Source organism: Papio anubis, chromosome 16, assembly GCF_008728515.1.
Source record: "Papio anubis isolate 15944 chromosome 16, Panubis1.0, whole genome shotgun sequence".
Classification (NCBI taxonomy): Eukaryota; Metazoa; Chordata; class Mammalia; order Primates; family Cercopithecidae; genus Papio; species Papio anubis.
In genome coordinates this window covers 26847769-26870027 of record NC_044991.1, presented here as the reverse complement: position 1 = coordinate 26870027, position 22259 = coordinate 26847769, and the positions used below count along the sequence as shown (strand labels likewise).

The following is a 22259-nucleotide window of genomic DNA, read 5'->3' as shown; positions in this document are numbered from 1 at the left end:
CTTCCTTTGGTCCAACTTGATCTTACAGGAAGTAGATAAGGTATGAAGTAAGGTCATGAGCTGTGCAAGGTGTGAGTGTCGCTTTGGTCCTCATGTCTGCTCCAGCCCTATGGACAACTGGGAAGAGTGGCCCAACTAGTTCTGGAGCCAGTCGGGCCTTGGGGACAGGTCCTAGCCATAGTGGCCTTATTGCTGTGTGACTGCACCAGTGTCCAGCCTTTCTGAACCTGTCCCTATGTGTGTCTGTCAAATGACTACATGAATGTAGATGGCAAGGTGCTGTTGTGGCTTGAGCAACATGCAGATTTAGAACTCCTTGCTTAAGACCCTGACCATGGTGAGGAGCCCCTTGTCCTTGCACAGCCTTAGCTTGTGTTCATTGTGACTCCCCTGCAAGTGAATGATCTCTAGGCACCCCAGCCTGCTTCTTCTGTGTCCCCAGCAGCAAGTCCAGTGCCTGGCAGGGAGCAGGATCCCTCCAGGGGATGCTGAGGCACTGCCTCTTGAGTTCCCCCTGGAGGGAGGGAAGGAGGGCAGAGAGTGTGACATTAGCCAGGCTGAAGGGGCAGGTTGGACTTGGGGCAGATTTGGACTAGGGGTACCTGGAAGGTGCACAGAGTAAGCCTCGGAATGCTGGCTCCAGGAGCCAGCCCAGGGGTAGGCCAGGTGGAAACCAGCCAGCTCAGAGAGGAGATGTCACTAGGACAGGTGTCACCAGGATAGGGTCCCAGTGGGTCTGAGGGCCCTCGGTGTCTGTGGGGGGAGGAAGGGCACTATGTGATAAGAGAGAAGCTCATGGGGGCAAAGGGTTGGGGGTGGGTAAGCCAGGGCTTGGGACAGCATCTCTCTTATCTAGCCCCTGCAGGCTGGCCTATCCCTGCCTTTCCTCGGCCTCCCCTCAGCTGGAGCGGGAGGAGCAGCCGGGAGTTGGTAGACTGCCCCGGGGCAGCCTACCTTCATGGGAAATCAGGAAGATGCTGTGTGCACACTGGAGCTGTGAGTGCCGGGGGCATGGCCGCACGCTGTGGGTGAGGCCCTCCCCTTCTGAGCCTGTTCCTCATCTGTAGCAGGGTACAGTACGGTTTCCAGGCAGGAAAGCAACCCTCCCTGAGCTCTGGAAAGGTGCTCATGTCCTGAGGATGGGGTACTGTTGCTGTTCTTGGATTACAGAAGCTGAGGGAAGGGGTGTCCTGAGAGCTGCCTGGCTTCCGCCCAGCCCTACCACTCCCAGCCCTACCCCTCAAACCCAGCGCTTTCTCTTTGGGCCTCAGAGCCCAGCTGGAAAATGAGGCCCCTTCCAGCTATAAAGCCCACTCGCCGTGGCATCTCTTTTTTGCCATCCGCCCTGAGGACCTTCCTCCAGTGATCTTCACTGCAGCCCCCCTCCCCAACTGTAACAGCAAGGACAGCTCGGCTGTGGCCAGTCGTTTCCCCCACACACCTACACCTCTGCCTGCCACAGGGCATGACTGGCACAACTCCAGGGGGCGCCATTCACATAGGCACCGCCTTCAGAGGGGGGATAACCCTCACACAAAGTTGGCCACTGCCATCCCGGCCTGCCGCACTCCTGGCCACCTCTACACCATGCTTTCTGGGGCCCCACAGCTTCCTGCAGTGAGGGCTGCACCCACTTTGCCCGGCAGTGGTCCACTGCCTGCCACCAGCGGCCAGGCCAGGGAACCGGAGAGGATTGGCCGGCAAAAGTCAGTTGCGCTCCTGGGCCCGCTTCCAGGCGAGTGCCGGCGCCCCGTCCGGCCGCGCCTGCCCCGCCCCGGCCCGCCGCGAGCGAGAGAGCGAACGAGCCTCCGCGGCCATGGCCCGGCGCCCGCCCTAGCTCCACTGCACAGATGCCACGGCTGAGCCAGCGGGTAGGAACTTGGCGGGGGCGGGGGCCGGGACTGGGGCCGGGGCTGGGGGAGCTGCGCTACCGCCTCGTCTCCGCTGCCCGCCTGGGTCTCCACTTTGCTGCGATTTTGCTCTATCTTCCCCTGGTGGGCTCTGGCGGCCGCCCCGCGCCTGGGCGCGCCTGGCGCAGCAGGAAGCCCGTGGGCTGTGGTTTCCCCGGCGCCCCCGCGGAGGAAATCGGCCGCGGCGGGGTGCTGCGCCCCCATGCCCAGGCCGAGCTGGCGCCTGGTTCAGCGTCAGGTGGGCGGCCAGGCCGGCTTGGGCGGCGGCGCGCGGGGGCGGCAGGCGCTAGTGAAGCCCGCACACGCGCCAGCGCATCCAGCCGTACCAAGCCCGGGGCTGGGAGCTGGCTCGTGGGGGCGTGCGCTGCGCGAAAGCGAAAGCCACCCGCCAGAGCAACTTTGCGGCGGAAGGCGCCGACGAGGAGCTGCGCCGTGCCGCTCTTGGGGATGGTGAGCTGGCCGCCCGGCCGGGTGGGCAGCGTGTCCGGGCTTGGTGCTTCCCTAGCTATAAATAACTGCTGTGCGGGGACAGGAAGATGGTTCCAGCGCTTTATAAGCACCGGCCCGTTATGTGCGCTGGGCTAGGACCTTGCCCCACAGCGGAGTGGGAGGAGGAGTGGGGTTGGGGGAAAGGGTTGCATGGGACGGTGGGGGGTGGGCGGCGTACGGCACATAGAGCCCACACCAGAGTTGGCGGCGGGGCTCTCCCCATGCACTTGGTTGTTTGTCGTTTCTGCTTTTCCCAGGAGGGGGAGGGGAGGAACAGCCCGGCAGTTCTGGGGACCTAGCGCTCGATGTCTTATTTGGCAGGAGAGGCTGGAAACGAGCGGGCGCCAGCTGCAGGCAAATTGCAGGCTTTCCCAGCCCCTGCCTGCAGAGAGAACTCATTACCTGTGGATGGCGCGGGGAATCCCTTGCCCTCAGTAGCCCCGCCTGGAGAGCCAGGACCGCGTTGTTGGGGGTGGGGGTAGGAGTGGGTGGAGGTCAGGGCGCCCCTGGTGGCCTGTGTACAACCCTGCGGCCAGAGAGGCCCGCCCTCATAGGTTTGTGGTAGAAGCTGCAGGAACTTCCTGTCCCTAGGGGTGTTCGACCTGGCTTGCTTCTGGGGCCCCTTTCCTCCCAACCTTAGGGGAGGAACAGGACTGCGGGAGGGGCCAGGCCCTCAGCTCCTCAGGGCATCAGGAAGATAGGGAGCTGCTGGTCTGGAAACAGTCCTGCCTCTAAAGGCTTCGGGACTCTTGAGTAGGGAGGCTCCAGAAGGAGCAATCTGGGCCAGGGCTCGGAGGGGTGCTGCCCAGCCGGCCTGACTCTGTCTGTGATGCTGGTCTTCCTTGGGGACAAGCCTGGTAGAGTGCAAAGAGCATGGCAGGCTTAGTTGAACTGTAGTCTTGGCTCCCTGCTGGCTGGCTGCCCTGGAACAAATCTCTCCCCCAGCAAGGTGTAAGTGAAATCATGTGTTAAAGGAGCTGGGCAGGCAGCCTGTGAAGACGGTTGGCCCCAGGAGATGAAGTTTGCCCTACACGCCCCACGCCATCCCCTCCTTTTCCTCCAAGCTGTTTTGCCATTTTGGTGACTTGTGTGGGTTTGTGGGTGACAGAGGTCTCCCCAGGATTGTGGAGGATTTTGGTATTTTCCCCACAGCTGCTCCTGACCTCAGGGCCAGATTCAATCCCCTTCCTAGCTCTGCTTGAGGTGCTTAAGAATAGGCTGGAACCAGGAGGAAGTTTTTATGCTTTTCTGGGGGGCGGGGAGGCCCCTAATCTCCTCTCCCAGCAGCCCTCTCTGCTGAGAGGCTCCATCGCTCTCTAGCTGCAGCCACCCACTCAGCAGCTGGCCCTCAGCTCAATGCAGTCTGCTCCTACACCCTGTGCCCACTGCTCTTGGGAATGGGATGCCAACAGGCTCCCCGCCCTCGCCTGTTCGGAGCACTGAGTCACCACGACACCCGTGCCACGGGGGATGCTGGAGGAATCCCTCCACCAGGGGAACGGGCTCTCCCTTGGTTGCTCACAGTGCTGTGTTTTCTGTGAACAGAGCTGGCAGAGCTGAGCTCCTCTAGGAAGCTTTGCCCACCCGTCTTACCATGGGCATACAGGGCTGGCTTGGGGCTAGGAGGGCCCAGGAAGACAGGACACTCACCCACTGTGTCAGCTCAGGTACCCAGGCCCTGCTTCCTGGAGACCAGCCTGCTGCTGCCTGCCCACTCTCTTGGTCCCCTCTGGGTGATCTATCTCGAAGAGTGGGAGAAAAGCTTTGTGGAGAAGGATGTTCAGCCCGCATTCTTCATCAGAATCCTTAAGTCTCAGAGCCAGATGCTCACCAGTAGCCCACTTGACTGTGCAGTGAAGTGCTCTGTGGTCATTTTGAATAATGTTTTTGGTGATGCAGGAAAATACATGTACTATATTTGCTGAGTTAAAAGTCAGGATTAAAATGATACACTTTCTGCTCAGGACGCTGTGGGTGATGGGGTAAGACTCTGAGGGAGTCACTACTATGACCCCTGACTCGGCTGCCCATTTCCTCATCTGCTTGGCAGACGCTTCTTCTCTGGCACCAGCTGCATCCTGATTTTTTTCTGGCTTTCTTCAAAAGCCCCCCACATCCCTTGCTCTCCTAGCCCATTACTTCTTGTTCCAATCTCTCTCCTTTCCCCTCACCCTGGATCACTGGGAAGTTGGGCTTCCCCAGCGTTCTTGAAGGGGATTTATCTCTGGCATAAACTCTCCAATGCATACTCGGGGCTAACTAGCCTGGATGTGGCACTAGGAACATGAGGGAGGACAAGACACTTTCCTTGCCCTCTTGGGAATCAGAGTCACCTTAGGGCTACACCAAGGGCAAAGGGATGTGGAGGCCAGGATTTGTGGTTTTTACCTGAAATACTACTTTTCTGGGCAGTCTGCAGGCAGGACTCAAGGGCCCGTGTCCCTGTCTGTCTGGCCTCACTCTCTCTCTCTGTGGGCTTCTCTTCTCCCCAGGGGCTTCAGGAGTTCTCTGAGATTTCATCTTGGCTCACAGGTCTTGAGCCTCCCAGGAGGCCAGGCTCTGCTCAAAGGCCTTGAGGTACAGGTGTGAGCCAGAGAGATGCAGCCCTCCTGCTTGCCCCACCCATCCGCTCCACCCTGGGGAGCCCAGAGTCCAGGGGACTGTGGCAGGGCAGCTGTTCCCATCCAAGACTCAGGCCCTTGAAACTGGCTGCTGACGTTAGATGCTAGGGGCAACCCTGCAGGCAGTGCCTAACCAGGCTGGGCCAAGCCCAAGAAGGCCCCTAGCAGACTCAGGCTAGTTTGGATTGGACCACCTGGGTGAGCTGGAGAGGAAAGAGACTGCTGTGTAAAGCAGATGACCACCTGCCCAGCTGCCTACCTGCTCCCTTGTCAGGCCAGGTGCCCTGGGTCTCCCAGATGGCTGCTGGTACCTCACGGCCTGTTCCCTCCTCAGCACCTCTGTGCAGCACCCAGGCAGCTCCTTCACAGCCATTCTGGATACTCCCAAGTATGCTTCCTCCCTCGTCTGCCCTCTTGCTTGAGCCTCACCTGGCATCCCAACTGGGCATGGCCCTGGGAATGACAGAATGGGACAGGGGGTTACATCTGAATCCTGTGGGTGTGGCAGCAGGGGACAGCTGGAAAAGGCCAACAGAGAGCTTGCTTAGAGGCCATTTCTTGCAACATTGCCCAAGGGACTTAATTATGACACTCTGAGGCACCCATGGTGCTGGTGGAAGACACTGGCCACCTGCCAGCCACCCTGTCCACAGGCAGGCATTCCAGTGGCAGCCTGCCTGTGCGATGGACTTTTCCAAGTCTTAAGAGGCACCTTTTCAAAACGGAGGTGAACTGGCATCACTGCATTCTCCATGCTTCCATTTCTACATCTGTAAAACAGGGAGGCTGCTAATTTCTTGTTCCTCTGAGTGTTAAGCAGGGGTGTAGGAAGAGACTTGAGGTGGGCGAGTCTGGCCCCTGAGTCCTGGTCCCACTTTGCGTCACTGGGCAGCCTTGGCAGGTCACCTGAACTCAGTTTCCCTCTCTGGAAAATGAGGGGTGAATTGATTACATACTTAGGCTGTCCTTCCCAATGTAGATGTAGGATGAATTTCTATGTCCCTACTCAGCCCACACCTGACCCTCGTCCACTCTGTGACAAGCTCATGCCTTGGGTCTGAGTACTGTTCTGACTGGCCTGCTCCTCTTCCTCACCCTTCTTTCTTGCCTTGGAATTTCCAGGGGCACTTGTTTTCCTGAAGAGCCTTTGCCTGTGCCCTTGAAGTGGAGGAAGCTCTAGAAGGAGTCATGACTGAAAGTTGAGGTCCGCAAAGGTGACAGAGCTGGGAACCCTCAGCTTAGGGAGCCTCAGAACAGCCTTGGGCTGTGCCACTAAAAATGGCCCAAGCAGTGACCCAGCAGCCAGCAGTGGGGTTTACTATGAGAACCAGAACTATGTTTGAATCTGTGGCCTCAGGCTGTCAAGCTCAGGGTTGGCCCTGGCTGAGTGAAAGGCTGTTTCTGGCAGAAAAGAGAGCCCATGCCCCTCCAGGAGTAAGCTCCCCCGAGACCACAGTGTGCTGGAGACAGCATGAGCCATGAGCCATAGGCCTGGGCGTGGCCTTGGCCTGTTGGCTGGGAATAGCAGTGTTCTATACCTTCAGGGACACTTATCACCTCTAAGTGGTGCCACCTGCCAAGATTGCACAGCCCTTCTGCCCCCAGGCACTTCACCCTGCTTCCCAGCCCCCTCATAAAATAACAGGGCAAGAGCACAGGCTGGCCCGGCAGCATCCCACCACCTCCACTTAACCAGCTCTCAATTCCCCTGGGAAAGTCTTCATGGGTTCCCAAATCATAGCAGTCATGCCTTCCCTCTGTGGACCCCTAGGCTCACCCTACCATGGGACTCAGCATTTGAAGCTCTGTTTCCTCAAGAGCAGTGGGAAGACAACCAAGTCTTAAGGCTGTAGGCAGGGTTTGGTAACTTGTATCAGGCACTCAGCTTAGAGTCTGGGGCTCCATAAATTATTCAGATTGTTAAAATCTGTCTCTGTGACCTCATCTGCCAGTGAGGAGCCCAGAGCCATTCTGAAGGGTTGGGGCATTGACTGAGATGCTTGGAATGAGATGCTTGGCACGGAGGGGAAGCCTCAGCACCATCTCAATGTCTTTAAGTCCTCGGAGGCTACTGGTGTGCACCCCCAGCTGCCTTCAACTCTCTAAGCAAGGATTATCCCAGCCACTCTGGCCACCATGGAACCCAGCCCTGGTGACACCAGGGCCCGGGAATCAAGTGAGGCAAATCTGAAGACAGCATGTGTGCCTGTAGAGCTGGGAGAGGTGAGGCAAGGGGTATAGCCAGAGCATTGGGACCCAGGGCTGAGGGAGAACTAGGAGAGGGCCAGAGGAGACCCTCCTCGTGGCACCCCAGCTTCTCTCAGCTGCTACTCGTGGCCCCTGCCCATCTGTGATCCTGCCTCTGCCTTTCCCTCAGATGCCATGGGGGTGTTGGCCTGGTGCTGGCTCCCTCCACCTGCCCTCAGCCAGAGCTCCTGGTCACTGCTGCCCATGCCCTTCTTTTCTGGCCCTGGCTTAGCTTTACCCGAGCTCACCCCTAGCACATTCTCTACACCATCCCTGAGGCCTGAACATGTGCCCCCTGGGCTGAATGCAGTGGGGCTTCTGCTGTTGCAGTTGGAACCTGGCCATCCCCCTTCCTCCTGTGTGGGCCATGGTGAGGAAAACCAGGTGAAGCAGGGGCCGTCCCTTGCACCTGTCCCACTCCAGGAGATCCTCAGCATCCTGGTTCTCTAGGAGCTTCATAGCCCTCCACAGGCCCGGTGTTAGAGGGACAGTGGAGGGAGAGGGCTGCTGTGGCTACTGCCGCTCTGTGGGGAACCGCCATGGCCAGGTCATTCTGGGGCTGCCGGTATCATCCTTCTCATTGGGGTCTCTTGGCTGCAAACACAGAAGCCCAGCTCCACCTGGTGTAGGCAGAAAGCCAGTTGGCTTGCTCCCACCGGCTCGTGACTCTGCCTGGTAGCTTCACTCTTCAGACCAGCTTTCTCTGGAGGCCAGCCTCATGGCCACAGGAAGTCCCCCCACCCTTTGGGATGTATGTCCATCTGCATACCGCCCCAGGCCACAGAGAAGAGAGGTTATTCCTAAAGGCTGTCATTAGGAGGGGAAGCCTGACTGGGATCCTGGCTGAATTCCCATGGCTGGTGGGTGGGTCTCAGGCCTGGCTGAGCAGGCAAGGGGGCCAATCCTGGGGGCAGGGAAAGGACAAGCCCACAACAGAAGGGGCTTCTGGGAATAGTGCCCAGTGCAAGGTAGATAAAGATAGGAGCCCCCATACTGGGGCATGTGAGTGAAGATACGGTGAAGAGATGAACTAGGGCACAGTAGCTGGCCTGACCCTGCCCGGGAAACGTGCCCTTCAGCGCACTGTTACCAGAAAAAGGCCAAGCAAGATGCCAAAATGAAACCAGAGCACATGCAAATGTAAAATGCTGCCTTTCAAGCCTCTTAGGGCTGACTGGGGAAGTTTTGAGAATCACGATAGCGTGGGGGTGGCCAAGCGAGCGGCAGCGTCTGTAGTTCCCTCTGGTTTTCCATGGACTCACTGCCTGATGTGTTTGGTCTTCCATCCTTTCTGAAATCAGTGGTGTTATGTTACGAAAGGAAATGGAAGGGAGATAGGGATCCAAACTGTGCTGGCATGTGTGATGCAAACTAGACCCGTCCTCACGGGTGTGTCTGTTGGTGTCTGGGTGCCCTGGGAGGTGCAGGGATGGGAGTGTCTTCAGCAGGACATACTGCTGCAGCAAATGAAGACCCAGGAGACAGTGTCTGCCCGCTCTGGCGCCTACTGTAGACAGACCCTGTCTGTTGGAAAGCAGGTGTCTTTTCATAAGCTGCTTCAGGATCCACGTCTGCATGGTAGGAAGATGCAGCGTTGATGTTTGCTGCCCTGGGTGTGGATAGCCTCAGTACCCTGTTTTTGTCCTTTTCAGGCACTGCCAGGAGGTAGAAGGTGGCTGCCAGCCTCCACACAGTCCCCCAGCCTGCAGGTTGGACCCTCCATGTCACAACAGGAGCCAGTGTAGAGGCCACAGGGGCTCAAGGCTGCGAGTTTTAAGCTCCTTTCAGGCCTTTAACAGCTCAGGGCTGGCAGTGCCCTGGCTTCCCTTCCAGGGCTGCTAGAGCAGGGTGGGCCCACACATGTGTACAGATACTGTGGACAATCAGCAAGGACCCACAGGGACAGGGCCCTGAGAGGGGCACCAACTAGACATCCTGCAGAGTCCCTGTAGCTGGGGGCCCAGGTCCCCAGAATCCTGTACTGCAGCATAATGTGGGCCAGGCCCCATGCCAGGGAGAAAGCGGTATCACTCATAACCTTGGTCCATTATGGGCAGCAGTTCCTTCAGCATGTTGGCTGCAGGGACCCATCTGGGAGTCAGTTTACTTATTCCAGGCCCCTGAGGTGTCACCCCAGAGATAGGCCTCCTTAATGCCTGTTTCCTCATCACTCCCTCCATCATCTGCACTTTCCCTATACCCTGCCTGGACCCCGAGTAGGTGTCAGATGCTATGCTGGTCACTAGGACACAGCAGCGAACCAGACCCTGGAGCTAGTGATAGGTAGGGGATGCCCAGTGCCACAGCAGGTAGAGCAAGGGCCAAGGGAGATGATGCGGGGGGCTCCCCAAAGTCAACTTTGTCCTGGTTAAGCTTTCACAGAGGAGTGAGGCAGGATGGCAAGAAGTGGGAAGAGGGAGGGGGACCCCAGGCATCCCAGGAGCTGCAGATGATTCTCTGGGCACTGCTGGAGGGAGTGGGTGAGGGAGGAGCCTTGCCAGAGCTTCCCTGCAGCCCGCTTTGACTCAGCATTTCCACCTCTAACAAGTGGTCTGGTGGCTGGTTAAGCTCCTGTGCAGGGAGGTGTACACACTGGGCCTCTCACTGTCTGTCCATATGTTTGAACAGGCTCCACCTGAGTGCGTCCCGTAGGGGAGAGGTCCAGCAAACATATGCGATGCAGCCATACAAAAGAGGAGGCTGCAGAGCAGTGGGTCTATCGATCATTTGCTGCCACCCATGAGGAGGAAGGGGGTGGGGATGCACTTCTGTCCTCCTTGGGACAGTGAGAGGGATCCAAGAAGCCCCTGGCTGGACAGTGTCTCCTTTGGCACTGTGGAGACACCAGACAGGGTGCCCCTTTGTGGGGAACCGCCCCTTGGGGCAACCACCCGCCTCACACACCTGTGCCGTCCACCCCACAGGGCATCTGGCGGATCCCCGTGGACGAGATTGACCGGCCGGGCAGCTTTGCCTGGCACATGAACCGCTCCATCGTGCTGCTGCTCAAGGTGCTGGCCCAGCTGCGGGACCACAGCACCCTGCTGAAGGTGTCCTCCATGCTTCAGCGAACCCCAGACCAGGGCAAGTGAGTGCAGCCACCCTGGACACAGCCTGGCGTGCTGTGTGGGTCAGGGGCACACCCACCCCAGGCAGCTTCTCCACACTCTGGCCCAGCTGTGAGGACCACTGGCTGGGAGCCTGGACCAGCTCTTCATTCTCCTTGGGGGCCTCTCTGTCCCAGTGTCTAGAACCTAAGCAACACTTCCCGTCCCCAGGCACCCTGGGGCAGACACAGGCTGTCCCCACTGATCCTGGTTGCACGTTGAGACTTGACTACCCAGCCTTTCCTTTCCTCCTGCTTCCCCCAACTCAGGGCTCTCGGGGTGCTGTCAGGTTGTAGGGAAAACAGATGTTCAGAAGATAGCTGTGGTTCCCCAGACAAAGGCCAGTAACAGTGGGGTGAGCAATAGGGGTGCCTAGGCCTCAGTGGTAAACAGGGAGCTCTCTGCCAGAGAGGGCAGGACAGACAACAGAGCCATCTGTTACAGCTGCCATTTATGGGGCATGTTGGGGGCATCCTGGAAGAGATGCAGCTCAGATGTAGATGGGCCTGGCCTGGAGGCCTCACGCCGTTGGCTGGGCGGGGCCTCCTCCCATGCCTGTACTGTCTCACCCTCTGGCTGTCTCACCTACCACTTGCCAGGCAATGTGCCAGGAGTTCAGGGGCCTCCAGCTGGGGCCTGGGACACCCTGGAGCCAGACCTGAGGGAGCAGCTATAGGCCCTCCCCAGCTGTCACTGAGCACAGCACACAGGGTGGGCTCACTACAGAGGGCCCAAGGGCAACAGGCTGGAGCCAGGTCAGAGGCCTACTGGCTCTGTGGATAGAGGGAGCTCAGGGGAAGCTTCTAGGGGAGCATCCCCAACAGGTGGTTAGTTGGGACACTGAGGAACCAACAGGCATCCTCAAGGCAGGCATGAGCAGTGACCACCATCCAGCAGTGCTGTGTGGTGTCAGATGCCCTCCCGTCCTCTCTGACTACCCCTGTATGACCACAGGAAGTATCTTCGAGATGCTGACCGCCAGGTCCTGGCGCAGCGGGCCTTCATCCTCACTGTGAAGGTGCTGGAAGACACACTGAGCGAGCTCGCAGAGGTATGCCACCTGTGTACCCCTCTCCTTCACGGCCCATGAACACGCTTCCAAGCCCTTCTCAGGCGGTGGGCCCGATCCCACCATTTGCACACCCCGAGGCAGGATGTGCCCAAGGGTCCCCATCTGTGGGGTAGCGTCCATCCGGCCTTTGCCTAGGCAGGGAAGGTCAGCTGTGGTAATGAGTGCACATGAATTCAGTGAGGCATGGATGCACTTGGTGATTAGTGAGCGCCGTAGTGACTCCATGAAACTGAGCTCCCCAAGGGCATGCACCACCCAGGGCGGGGTCCTAAGACCTCTTCCTGGCAGGATGACCAAGGCCTGTGAGAACACTGTGTGTGTGCTTCGTGCCTTTTCAGCCTCGAGGCAGATGTAGCAGTGCCTCCTTCTCACAGCTTAGCACCTGAAGGAGGCCAGGGAGGTTAAGCAGCCAGCCTAGCGGGTGGGGCTGTTGGGAGTTGAACCAGGACTGCCTCCAGAGCTTATGCCTGGTAGGGCTGGCTGTGGCTTGGCGCAGGGGATCAGCCTGAGCCCGTTGGGGAGGAATCCTTGCCAGCCCCCAAGCCCAGGCCTCATGCTTTAGGGGCCAGGAAGACTTGGCTCTGCAGCAAACACGCTTGGTGGACCTGGGCAAGTCCCATCCCATAAAATGCCCAGAGCTGCTCAGAGGTCACATCATGGAGTCAAAGGAGAGCTGGGCAATGCTGCCCCAACTCAATCCAGGCCTGTTATTCAGGAGCAGTGCCACCTCCAGAGTCCCGTCAGCCCCTTGCTACCTGGGAGAGTGTGGTAGGGCAGCCAGAGGTGCAGAGGAGGGAAGGCCTTTCTCAGGCAGGTCTCTGTGCCCAGTATCCTTCTCTGATAATTGAGACACAGCCCTGGCCAGCTGGCGGATGTCCAGAGCCAGACAGATGTCAGGAGGGAGAGGCCCAGGTTGGGCTCACCAGCCGCCAGAGGTGATTCATTGCAGTGGAGACACCAACGGCACAACATCTTACCTTTGGTTTCTTTGTAGGGGTCAGAACGCCCAGGGCCCAAGGTCTGTGGCCTCCCTGGAGCCAGGATGACCACCGATGTCTCACACAAGGCCAGTCCTGAGGATGGCCAGGAGGGCCTCCCTCAGCCGAAGAAGCCCCCTCTAGCTGATGGCTCAGGGCCAGGGCCCGAGCCAGGGGGCAAAGTGGGCCTCCTCAACCACCGGCCTGTGGCCATGGATGCAGGAGACAGTGCAGACCAAAGCGGGGAGTGGAAGGACAAGGAGACCCCCCGGGCAGGGCCCACTGAACCCATGGACACGAGTGAGGCCACTATTCGCCACTCAGACTTGGAGCGGACACCACCCCTGCTGCCAGGTCGTCCCCCAAGGGACCGGGGCCCCGAAAGCCGGCCCACTGAGCTGTCCCTGGAGGAACTGAGCATCAGTGCCCGGCAGCAGCCCACCCCGCTCACCTCAGCCCAGCCAGCCCCCGCCCCTGCCACCACCATAGGGACCAGGGCAGGGGGCCACCCCGAGGAGCCGCTCCCCCGGCTCAGCCGCAAGAGGAAGCTCCTGGAGGACACGGAGTCAGGCAAGACACTTCTACTGGATGCCTACCGTGTGTGGCAGCAGGGCCAGAAGGGTGTGGCCTACGACCTTGGCCGTGTGGAGAGGATCATGTCGGAGACCTACATGCTCATCAAGCAGGTGGGCGGCGGGCAGAGGCCTGGGGGCACTTGTGTGCTGGTAGCATCCCCACTCTTGCCTTTCTATTCTCAAGGAGGGTCTCCCGGGCCTGCCCTTGGGCTGGGTTTTAGGTGTTCTTCCCACCCCATTCCCCACTGTTCACATTCTGCAATGAGCTTTAAAAAGTTGATATTCAGGCCAGGTGTGGTGGCTCAAGCCTGTAATCCCAGCACTTTGGGAGGCCGAGGCGGGTGGATCACGAGGTCAGGAGATCGAGACTATCCTGGCTAACATGGTGAAACCCCGTCTCTACTAAAAATACAAAAAACTAGCTGGGCGTGGTGGCGGGCGCCTGTAGTCCCAGCTACTTGGGAGGCTGAGGCGGGAGAATGGCGTGAACCCGGGAGGCGGAGCTTGCAGTGAGCCCAGATCAGGCCACTGCACTCCACGGCGAGACTCCATTTCAAAAAAAAAAAAAAAAAAAGTTGATATTCAGCCTGGAAGGAAGTGAGAGCCTATCTCAGAAACCTTATCACAACCAGCGCAGGGAGTCTGGACCGCTGCTCCCACCGCTGTGCCAGGCCTCTGGGCGCATCTTAGGGCATTTCCTTCAAGACTTCTGTGGCTGTCATCTAAAGATGGCTGCAGTGACCAGAGATCCCCTTCTCATTTTGCCTTCTTTTTTAAAACATTTTATTTTAATATATCAAGCACTTTCCTTTTTCTCCGTTTAAAATTATTCCCATAGGAAGAATCTCCAAAACTTTAGTGACTGGCTCAGATGGGATGACCATCCCTGACATACAGTATTCCCTCTAATCATGTCAGTTTGCAATGCACCCCAGCCCCAACTGCCCCATATCGTATGGACCTTGGGCACTGAATCTCCAGACACACTTGACACAGCATGGGGCGATCTCCATCAGGCCTGGGATTCTAAAAGGCCTCTCCCGCTCTAATCATGGCCCTCCATCCTGCCCACTTACGGGGCAGGTTTTAGCTCAGAAGACTCCCCTCATTCCCTAGCAGCTGAGCCTCAGCTGAATTTGAAGGCTTGGTTGGAGCCCTGAGTCTGCCTGCCAGCTTCAACTTGTGAGGATGTAAGTAACTCAGCCATAGAAATGAGCTTGGTATAGCCAGATGGGCTCAGAGGAACGGCTGGGTCTAGTCCTGGCACCAGTACCTGGTGCTGTGGCACCTGAACAGGCACCCCCACCTGGAAGATGGATGGGCACCTGCCCCTGCTACCCATGAAGAGCTGGGAGGTAGGGGTCCGGGTGTGGACAGCAGTGGGGACAACTGGCTCTTCAGTGGAGTCTGGGGTGGTGGGGGGCACCCGAGCCACAGGGCATGCCCCCTACCTAGGCTGGTCCGTGCTACATACACAGACAGGGCTGGGGGAGGCTCACCACAATGGCCTGGGCCCCCTGACCTCCGGCATCTCGCTGTTAAGGTGGATGAGGAGGCTGCGCTGGAGCAGGCTGTGAAGTTCTGCCAGGTCCATCTTGGGGCTGCCGCCCAGAGACAGGTAAGCCCAATTTAGCCTGTGCCAGCCTCATCTTGCGGAGCCTGCTCCATGTCAAGGCCCTAGGATGCAGGCTGAGAAACAGGTCCACTTTTGGGACTGTTATTGTGGTGGTCAGCTTGGGCCAAGGGGAGATGAGCAGGGGTCAGCTGAGCCTCCAGCCCATGGCCATGGTGGGCGGGAACTTGACAGGGCCTAGACCCCAGTTCAGACATGCCGAGGGGTCTCCTCACCTCAGCCACCTTTTCTCTATCAAGGAGGATGACCCCTAGCCAGCTGACCTCACCTGGGAAGGTCATTCCTTCTGGGACAGAAGTAGAAGAAACAATGTTAGAGCCAGGCTGGTTAGGAGCCAGGTGGCTGGGTAAAGGTGGAGATGCAGCTTACACAGGGACCCCCCCCCCCTCCATGAGGGGAGGGCATGTAGGGAGCAAGGTGTCCTAAGAGAGGGTAGGCAGGAGTCCTGGAGTTTATTAAGCAGGGAGAAAGCAAGGCAGCCACGCTCCTGAGTGGGGAAGAAGGGGTTGGTTCAGGGGCCAGGCCAGGGCTGGGGCAGGGTCCAAGATATGGCAGAGAGTAGGGAGTGGGGGAGGCCCCTCCTGGGAGGACCCCAAGCCAGGGTTGAGATTGGGTTTGTGTTGAGTCTGAGACTCTTTTAAGAGAGAGAGGCCAAGTGGTCAGGAAGGTCAGGGGCCCCCACCTGGAGGGGCAGTCCAGGCCAGAGACCTGGGGTAAGTGCCCCTGAAGCCATCAGAGGCCAGAAGAGGACACAGGCAGGGCCAAGGACCTTGGCCAGGTCACAGGCACAGAGAAGAGACTTGGGCAGGACAGGGAAGTAGCCAGGAAGGAGAGTGTTCCCAGGGGCCAGCTGGTCAGCAATGCCAGGGCAGTGAGGATGGGGGCCTGATGGATATGGGAACCCAGGGGCCAGGGCTATTTTTGAGAAGTGATGAGGCTGGAAAAGGCTTGAGCAGGAGCAGGTAAGGTGCTGGGTCTGGAGGAGAGAAGTCTCCATGGGAGAAGTCCAGCTTGAAGCCAGTGGGCAGGGTCTGGCTATGAGTTGGGGTGGGGTCTCCATGACCGAAGAAGTGGGAGGGATGGGATCAGATCTCAGTGAGAGGATGAGGCAGGGAGGGGCAGACATGGCAGGCAGAGAGAGCAGGTGTGCTCTGTCTAAAACATAAGCCTCCAAGCCAGAGGTTTGGTGGCATGCCATTTGAGTAGGTGCAGCCTCTTGTGCCCAGGGGTGGCCCGATGCCCCGGGTAGCATCGCCCCAGGTCCCTTTGTTCCAGGTCCCCTAGCAGAGGGTTGGTAGCTGCCTTTGGGGTCCAGACAGGCTTCCTCTCAGTGGAGTGGGGCCTCAGGCCCCCACCACCTGCCTGGGCTGTTACGTCAGCGGAAGCCTGGGAGGTTCAGCTTTGACCAAGCAGGCTGTGGGCCAGACAGGGCATGCTGTGGGGAGTAGGTGGGCCTGGTCCCCAGCTAAGGACCAGAGTCCTTGGCAGGGAGTGCCCCAAACCCCAGCAGTCCCCACCATTTCATTGTCCAGCTGGGCAGAGTGCATAGCACAGCTGCCTGGGCCCCAGTGCTGGGCCCAGGCCCAGGTCCACCAGGGTGCCATGCCTCCTCCACTGGCCCAGGTGAAGCAGGTGGACATGTGAGTGGTGACCACTCAGGAGACAGGAGGGCTGTTTCTGCTTTTGATGTCCTTAAAAGATAGATCCACACAGGAAACCCCCCTACAACCCCACACCATAGTGTGAGAAGAAAGGGGTGCTGAGCTGGCAGGAGTCAGGGCAGGGCCAGACCCCATTTTGCCAAGGACATGCATATCAGGGCCCCTGAGGGCTGGGTGGGCAGAAGTTTCCGTCAGAGACCTTGGAAGATACAGCCTGGGTTATGGGGGTGGCCAGAGCAAGGGGACCCAGGTCCTTACCTTTCAGGTTACCTGCTCCTGGGCGACGCCAGGCCAGGCCCCAGCAGTCCCCTCCCAGGGTGTGGAGGAGAGTGGTGGGGAGGAGGCCCTAATGACCCTCAGACCTACCTGCCTGCTTCCCAGACCCTGGTGGTGCGGTGGGGGTGCCTTGGTATCTGCCATGGGCCCTTTCATTGCATTTCCTACCCAGGATTCTTACCCTGGTCCCAGAGAAGATGGCACTGTGGGGGCTGGCTGCCATCCTCTGGTCCTCTCCTCCCTCAAGCCCGATTTTGGAGGCCCATTTCCTGCCATCAGAGCCCACAGCTCCCGCCCCTCAGGGAGTGTCCATTTTGCTCACGGCATGTCCTGGTTGCCATGGCAGCCCTGAACCCGCCTGGAGGGCGCTCTGAAATAATTAGAGGCTCAGTGCCCACGGCCGAGGCCCGCTCCTGAGCGAGGACAGGGACGCTGCACTCACCTTTCTCTCTGCTCACGCTGCCAACTAGGCTGCTACAACACCACTGGCACCGCCGCAGGCCCTCAGGGCCAGAGACACAGGTCTGTCCTCCTGCCCCGCCCTCCCACAGGACAAGGCCCCAGAGCACTGGCCTGGGGCACATCCCAGACACCCAGTATGTAGCAGAGTCCACAGGGGCCTGTCCTGAACCATATGGAATTGGGGAACAGGGCATTTTAGCAAAACCAATGTTAGAAGAGACGGGATCATCGGTGGTAGCAGACTGCCCGCCCCCATGCACTGAGGTATCCACCTGCAGGCGTGTGACTCTCCCACACTCGAGGGGGTGGGGGTGCTGCCAGCCAGCCCCATGTGGGCCAGCTCCCACAGTACAGTTGGCCTGGTGCTGGGGAGGGCTGAAGGATGGGCCCAGCCCCCCTGCTCAGCTGTGAGAGGCTGCCTCAGGGCTACCTCACATCACCTCAAGACATGCTATCAGGGCACTGGAGCCTTCACACCTGTCCCAGAAGGGCTGGCTGGGAGTGGGAGCAAAAGTAGCCCTGTGAAAAGAGCCCCAAAAGGGCCTCGTGGAAGAGGGAACTGTGTGGTTGAAGACTCGGAGGCCCCTAGGGCCTGGCTCACCTGGAAATTGAAGGCCCATGGTGGAAGCAGCTGCCAAGGCCAGGCTGCAAGGGAGAGGCCAAGCTGGGGGCAGCACTGGGTGCCGTGGCAGTAGGTCACAGTGGGCTGTGGTATCAGGCCCAGGAAGGAAACTCTTGCAGCATCCTACTAGCTCCCTCAGGACTCTCCAATGAGTGGCCCTTAGGAAGTCACCCTCCAAGACTAACCACCTGTTCCTGCATTCCCTGGGTTGGGAGCTGCTCCCGTGCCTAGGGTCCTACTGGACATACTCCTTCCAGACTGGCACCCTATGATGTGAGGGCAAGGCCAGCTGGAGGTCCTTCCACTGAGTCCCCACCAGTATGGCCTGAACATCCTCCCAGGGAGGGGTTCTGGGTCCCCAGCTGTGTCCTAGCATCAGCAGGATCCTGATGGGGTGCCTCTCTGATGGACCTTGTTGGCAGCATTGTGGGGGCTCAGTGGTGTCATATGGGCAGTGCTGGCAGCCTCAGGCACACAGGGTGTCCTGTGGGACAGCACTGGTGGGCTGGCGGGCAGAGCAGTCGTGGGCTCAGGGCTGCCTTGCCAGCCTTTCTCACCTCTCATTTGTCCTCACAGGCCTCGGGGGATACCCCCACCACTCCAAAGCACCCGAAAGACAGCCGAGAGAACTTCTTTCCTGTGACAGTGGCACCCACAGCCCCTGACCCTGTGCCAGCTGACTCTGCCCAGCGGCCCAGTGATGCTCACACCAAGCCTCGCCCTGCAGTAGCTGCTGCCACAACTGTTATCACCTGCCCTCCCTCAGCATCAGCTTCCACCCTGGACCCGTCCAAGGACCCTGGGCCTCCCCGGCCACACAGGCCTGAAGCTACCCCCAGCATGGCCTCTCTGGGCCCAGGTGAGTCCTATCCCAGTCCAGAGCTGGACCCACGCCACTGCCACCATCAAGTCCTCCCTGCATGGAGAGTGTGAGTGTGGGTAAGGGAGGCAAGCAGTGCCCACCTGCCCAGTCAATCCCATGGGGTGGCAGGGCAGATGGCTACGGGTCCACTCACCAGTCACTGGCAGCCTCTGTGGCCCTGGTCAGCACATCCTACATCTACCATTCTGAACCTAACCTGGGTGCCTCAGTCTCCCTGTCTGTGAAAGGGGGTGGTGAGGAGGGAGGAAGCAAACACCATCACGGACGTGTTTGCTGCTGTCGTGGTTTCCTCCCCACAAAGGCTTACAGTAAGTAGGAAGGATGGCTTGGTCAGGTAGGAAAAAGGGATACTAGCCCACACCAGGCCTCCCTCGGGGCACTGGAAGGGGTCCTGACCTTCAGCATGCTGCAAGGCCACTGGTATCTGGCCTCAGATACCTGTAAACAGTTCCTGGGTATCAGGCCCTACTGGGTGCAGGGCCAGCAGATCTGCTCAAACCCCATCTTGCCTCATGGGCAAGACAGAAGCCAGCCAGGATGAGGGCAGGGGCAGGTCAGGGGGCTTGTGAAGGAAAACAGAGAGGACAAAGGTGCAGGCAGTAGAGGGCCTTGCTGACCTCGTCAATGAAAGCTCCTGTTCCTTCTAAAACCCAGGATCCATTGGAATGGCAGCCTGCAGGGCAAATGCAGAGCAGACAGCTAGGCCACAGATCCTTCCTGGGGGGAGGGGATGTAGAGGCAGCACTGCTACAGCCAGTGAGTGAGAGGGCAGTAGACAAGGCACCATCCCCCTCGCTGGTCCTGACACCAGCAGCTCTGGCAGCTGCAATTCTGCCAGACTGGGTTCAGCTCAGTCCTGGGCCAGGTTCCACCTGCCACCCAGGGCAGGGGGCCCTTCGCTGATGGTTCCCAGGACTCTATGACCACGTGGCCAGGCTCTGAAGACCCTATAATAGGACAGGGATGTTCCCTAACTAATTCATCTCCCCAGCTGGTGGGGCCCCAGGAGAGACCAGCCTGGTCAGAGGGTTCCCTGTGCCCCTGGGGACATCCAGCGATGGACCAGTTTCTGCAACCCTCCCTTTCAGGCCCTCGCCTGCTTCTCCCTCCCTGCCTCAGGGACCCAGCCTGTTTCCTTGCCCCAGACCCGGCACTGGCCCATAGCCTGTGTCACCCCCGGAGGCCCACCTGTCTTCCCAGCTGAATTTCCCGCCCATCTGAACAATGAGGCAGCGACTCTGCAGAAGTGCCCAGCAGAAGGCAGGCCTGAGAGCTCCCACAGACTGTGGGCCTGAGTGGAGGTTGAGTTGAGAAGTCCTTCTCAGCTCTTTCCCATGGTGGCTCAAGCAGCAGGTGCTGATGTTTTCACCTGATGCCATCCACACTGCTTTGAGGATTGTGAACCTGTAGGCATCCTCTAGCCCAGTGAGCCTTGGTTGCACTGGCTGTGGCCCTGTGAGACAAAGAATTACTTCCCTTTGGGTCGGAACCTGTGGCCATTTGTTCCCAGAGGAGGCTGTGAGGGCTTCAGGACAAAAAGCAGTAAAAGAACTAGTGCTAGCTGGGCGTGTTGGCTCACACCTGTAATCCCAGCACTGTGGGAGGCCGAGGTGGGTGGGTCATGAGGTCAAGAGATGGAAACCATCCTAGTCAACATGGTGAAACCCCATCTCTACTCAAAATACAAAAATTAGCTGGGTGTGGCGGTGGGTGCCTGTAATCCCACCTACTCGGGAGGCTGAAGCAGAATTGCTTGAAGCTGGGAGGTGGAGGTTGCAGTGAGCCGACCTCACGCTACTGCACTCCAGCCTGGGCAACAGAGCAAGACTCCATCTCAAAAAAAAGAACTGTAGTGGTTCTACCACCATGTGACCTTGGCCATCCCTTTTCTTCTTTCTGCCTCAATTTCCTGCATAAAATGGATAAGATGAAGATAATGGCACTGCAGGATTTGGAATGGTGCTTGGTATTAAGCAGAGACCTGGCATGGGTTTTGGGTTTTTTTTATATTTTTAGTGGAGACAGGTTTCCCCATGTTGGCCAGGCTGGTCTCGAACTCCTGACCTCAGGTGATCCACCTGCCTCGGCCTCCCATGCTGGGATTACAGGAATGAGCCACCACGCCCAGCCTGTTTGTTTTGAAACAGGGTCTCACTCTGTTGCCTAGGCTGGAGTGCAGCAGTGCGATCATGGCTCACTGCAGCCTCAACCTCCCTGGGCTCAGGTGATCCTCCCACCTCAGCCTCCCAGGTAGCTGAGACTACAAGCACAGGCCACTACGCCTGGCTAATTTTTGTATTTTTTGTAGAGATGGGGTTTCACCATGTTGCCCAAGCTGATCTTAAACTCCTGGGCTCAGGAGATCCACTCACCTCAGCCTCTCAAAGTGCTGGGATTACAGGTGTGAACCACCATGCCCCGCCTGGTGATGGTGATTTCAAGGTGTGGGGGTGATGGGAGCCCAGTGCCATAATCAGTTGGTCAGTGTCGGTAGCTGACTCACTCCCATGAAGACCCAGTTCCTGTCCCTCTGTCTCGGGCTGTCTTGCCTTGTACCCGTCTCATACTCTCATCTTGTAATTTTTGACGGTCAGGAATTTACAATGGCTTAGTGGGGTGGAGTTGGCTCAGGGTCTCGCACGTGGTTGCAGTCAAGGTATCATCAGTGCATCTGAGCTCCCTTGGGGTGTTGGCAGCCTCAGGTCCTCACTGTTTATTGGCCAGAGGCCTCGGCCCCTCCCATGGGCCTTTCTATAAACAACTGAGTGTCTCTGTGTCGTGGTGACTGGTTCTCCCCAGAGCCATTGACTCCACCGAGAGAACACAGAGGAAGCCTCGGTGTCTTTTATAACCTAATCTCAGGAGCTACTGAGATCACTGTAGGCCACACACACCTCCCCGGGGTGTGGGAGGGCCCGGTGGATGCCAGGGCCAGGGGTAGCGGGGTAGGGGGCTGGAGGCTGCCTGCTTTCCCTCTGCCTGCCTGTCCCACCGCCAAGCAGGCCAAAGCTGTAATTCACGTCCTTCTCTTCTCTAACTGTTAGATCTGAGAAAGAGGATCTGTTTCCTAGCATACCTTCTTCAGCCTGGAGAGTTGATCCTTTTCTATTCCCATTCCCAAAACCAAATTAAATGGCCTTTTGCCAGGATGAAACTCTTGAATGACACTGGAGGCAGGGAGCAGCCCTCAGCTGAGAATGTGCCATTGTAGGCCTGGCCTCTTCCTAATGGCCCATGCTCGGCATTCCCTGAGCAGCTCCGCTCCGCTTCCATACCTGCCCGCCTCAGGGCTGCCGCAGATCGCAAGCAGAGGGCGTGTGGCTGGTCATGTTGGAGTGGGTGTCCCCCAAGGGTCCTCAGAGCTTTCTGGGGTGGTAACACAGCCAAGCTGAAACAGGCATGTCCCCCCAGAGCCCATCCCACAACCTCTAGAAAGGGGGAAGCACCAGGAACAAGCTGGCCTCAGCAGGGCCAAGGCCCCCCAGGCTTGCTGCAACCGGCTGCTGCAGGGGACGGCAGGTTCTGCCTGCAGAGGCGCCCACCAATTTGAGAGTGTCCAGGCCTGGAGCCACAGCTGGGCTGGGGATGAGGCTGGGAGCCAGGGCTGAGCAATGGGTGAGCCACTTGGGAGGGCAGATTTGAGGATGAATTCTCTAAGGATGCTGTACTCAACGTGTGAGGGAGCCAGGAGGGCAGGTATAGCGGGGCCCCTGGCAGGTGCTGT

At 58.6% G+C, this 22259-nt stretch overlaps 1 protein-coding gene across 15 annotated transcripts in view; it reads left to right on the top strand.

The window, feature by feature from the left end:
* The window catches only part of CABIN1 (calcineurin binding protein 1), a 163164-nt gene that overhangs the window by 136403 nt on the left and 4502 nt on the right, over nt 1–22259 (top strand). For 14 of the 15 annotated variants that reach the window (XM_031656060.1, XM_031656051.1, XM_031656053.1 and 11 more), the window contains 5 exons: nt 10192–10355; nt 11329–11425; nt 12441–13109; nt 14542–14616; nt 18229–18511. In XM_031656060.1, the coding sequence (XP_031511920.1) occupies nt 10192–10355; nt 11329–11425; nt 12441–13109; nt 14542–14616; nt 18229–18511 (1288 nt within the window). The remainder of the gene's footprint in view (nt 1–10191; nt 10356–11328; nt 11426–12440; nt 13110–14541; nt 14617–18228; nt 18512–22259) is intronic. The other variant, XM_031656054.1, reaches the window with a different exon arrangement.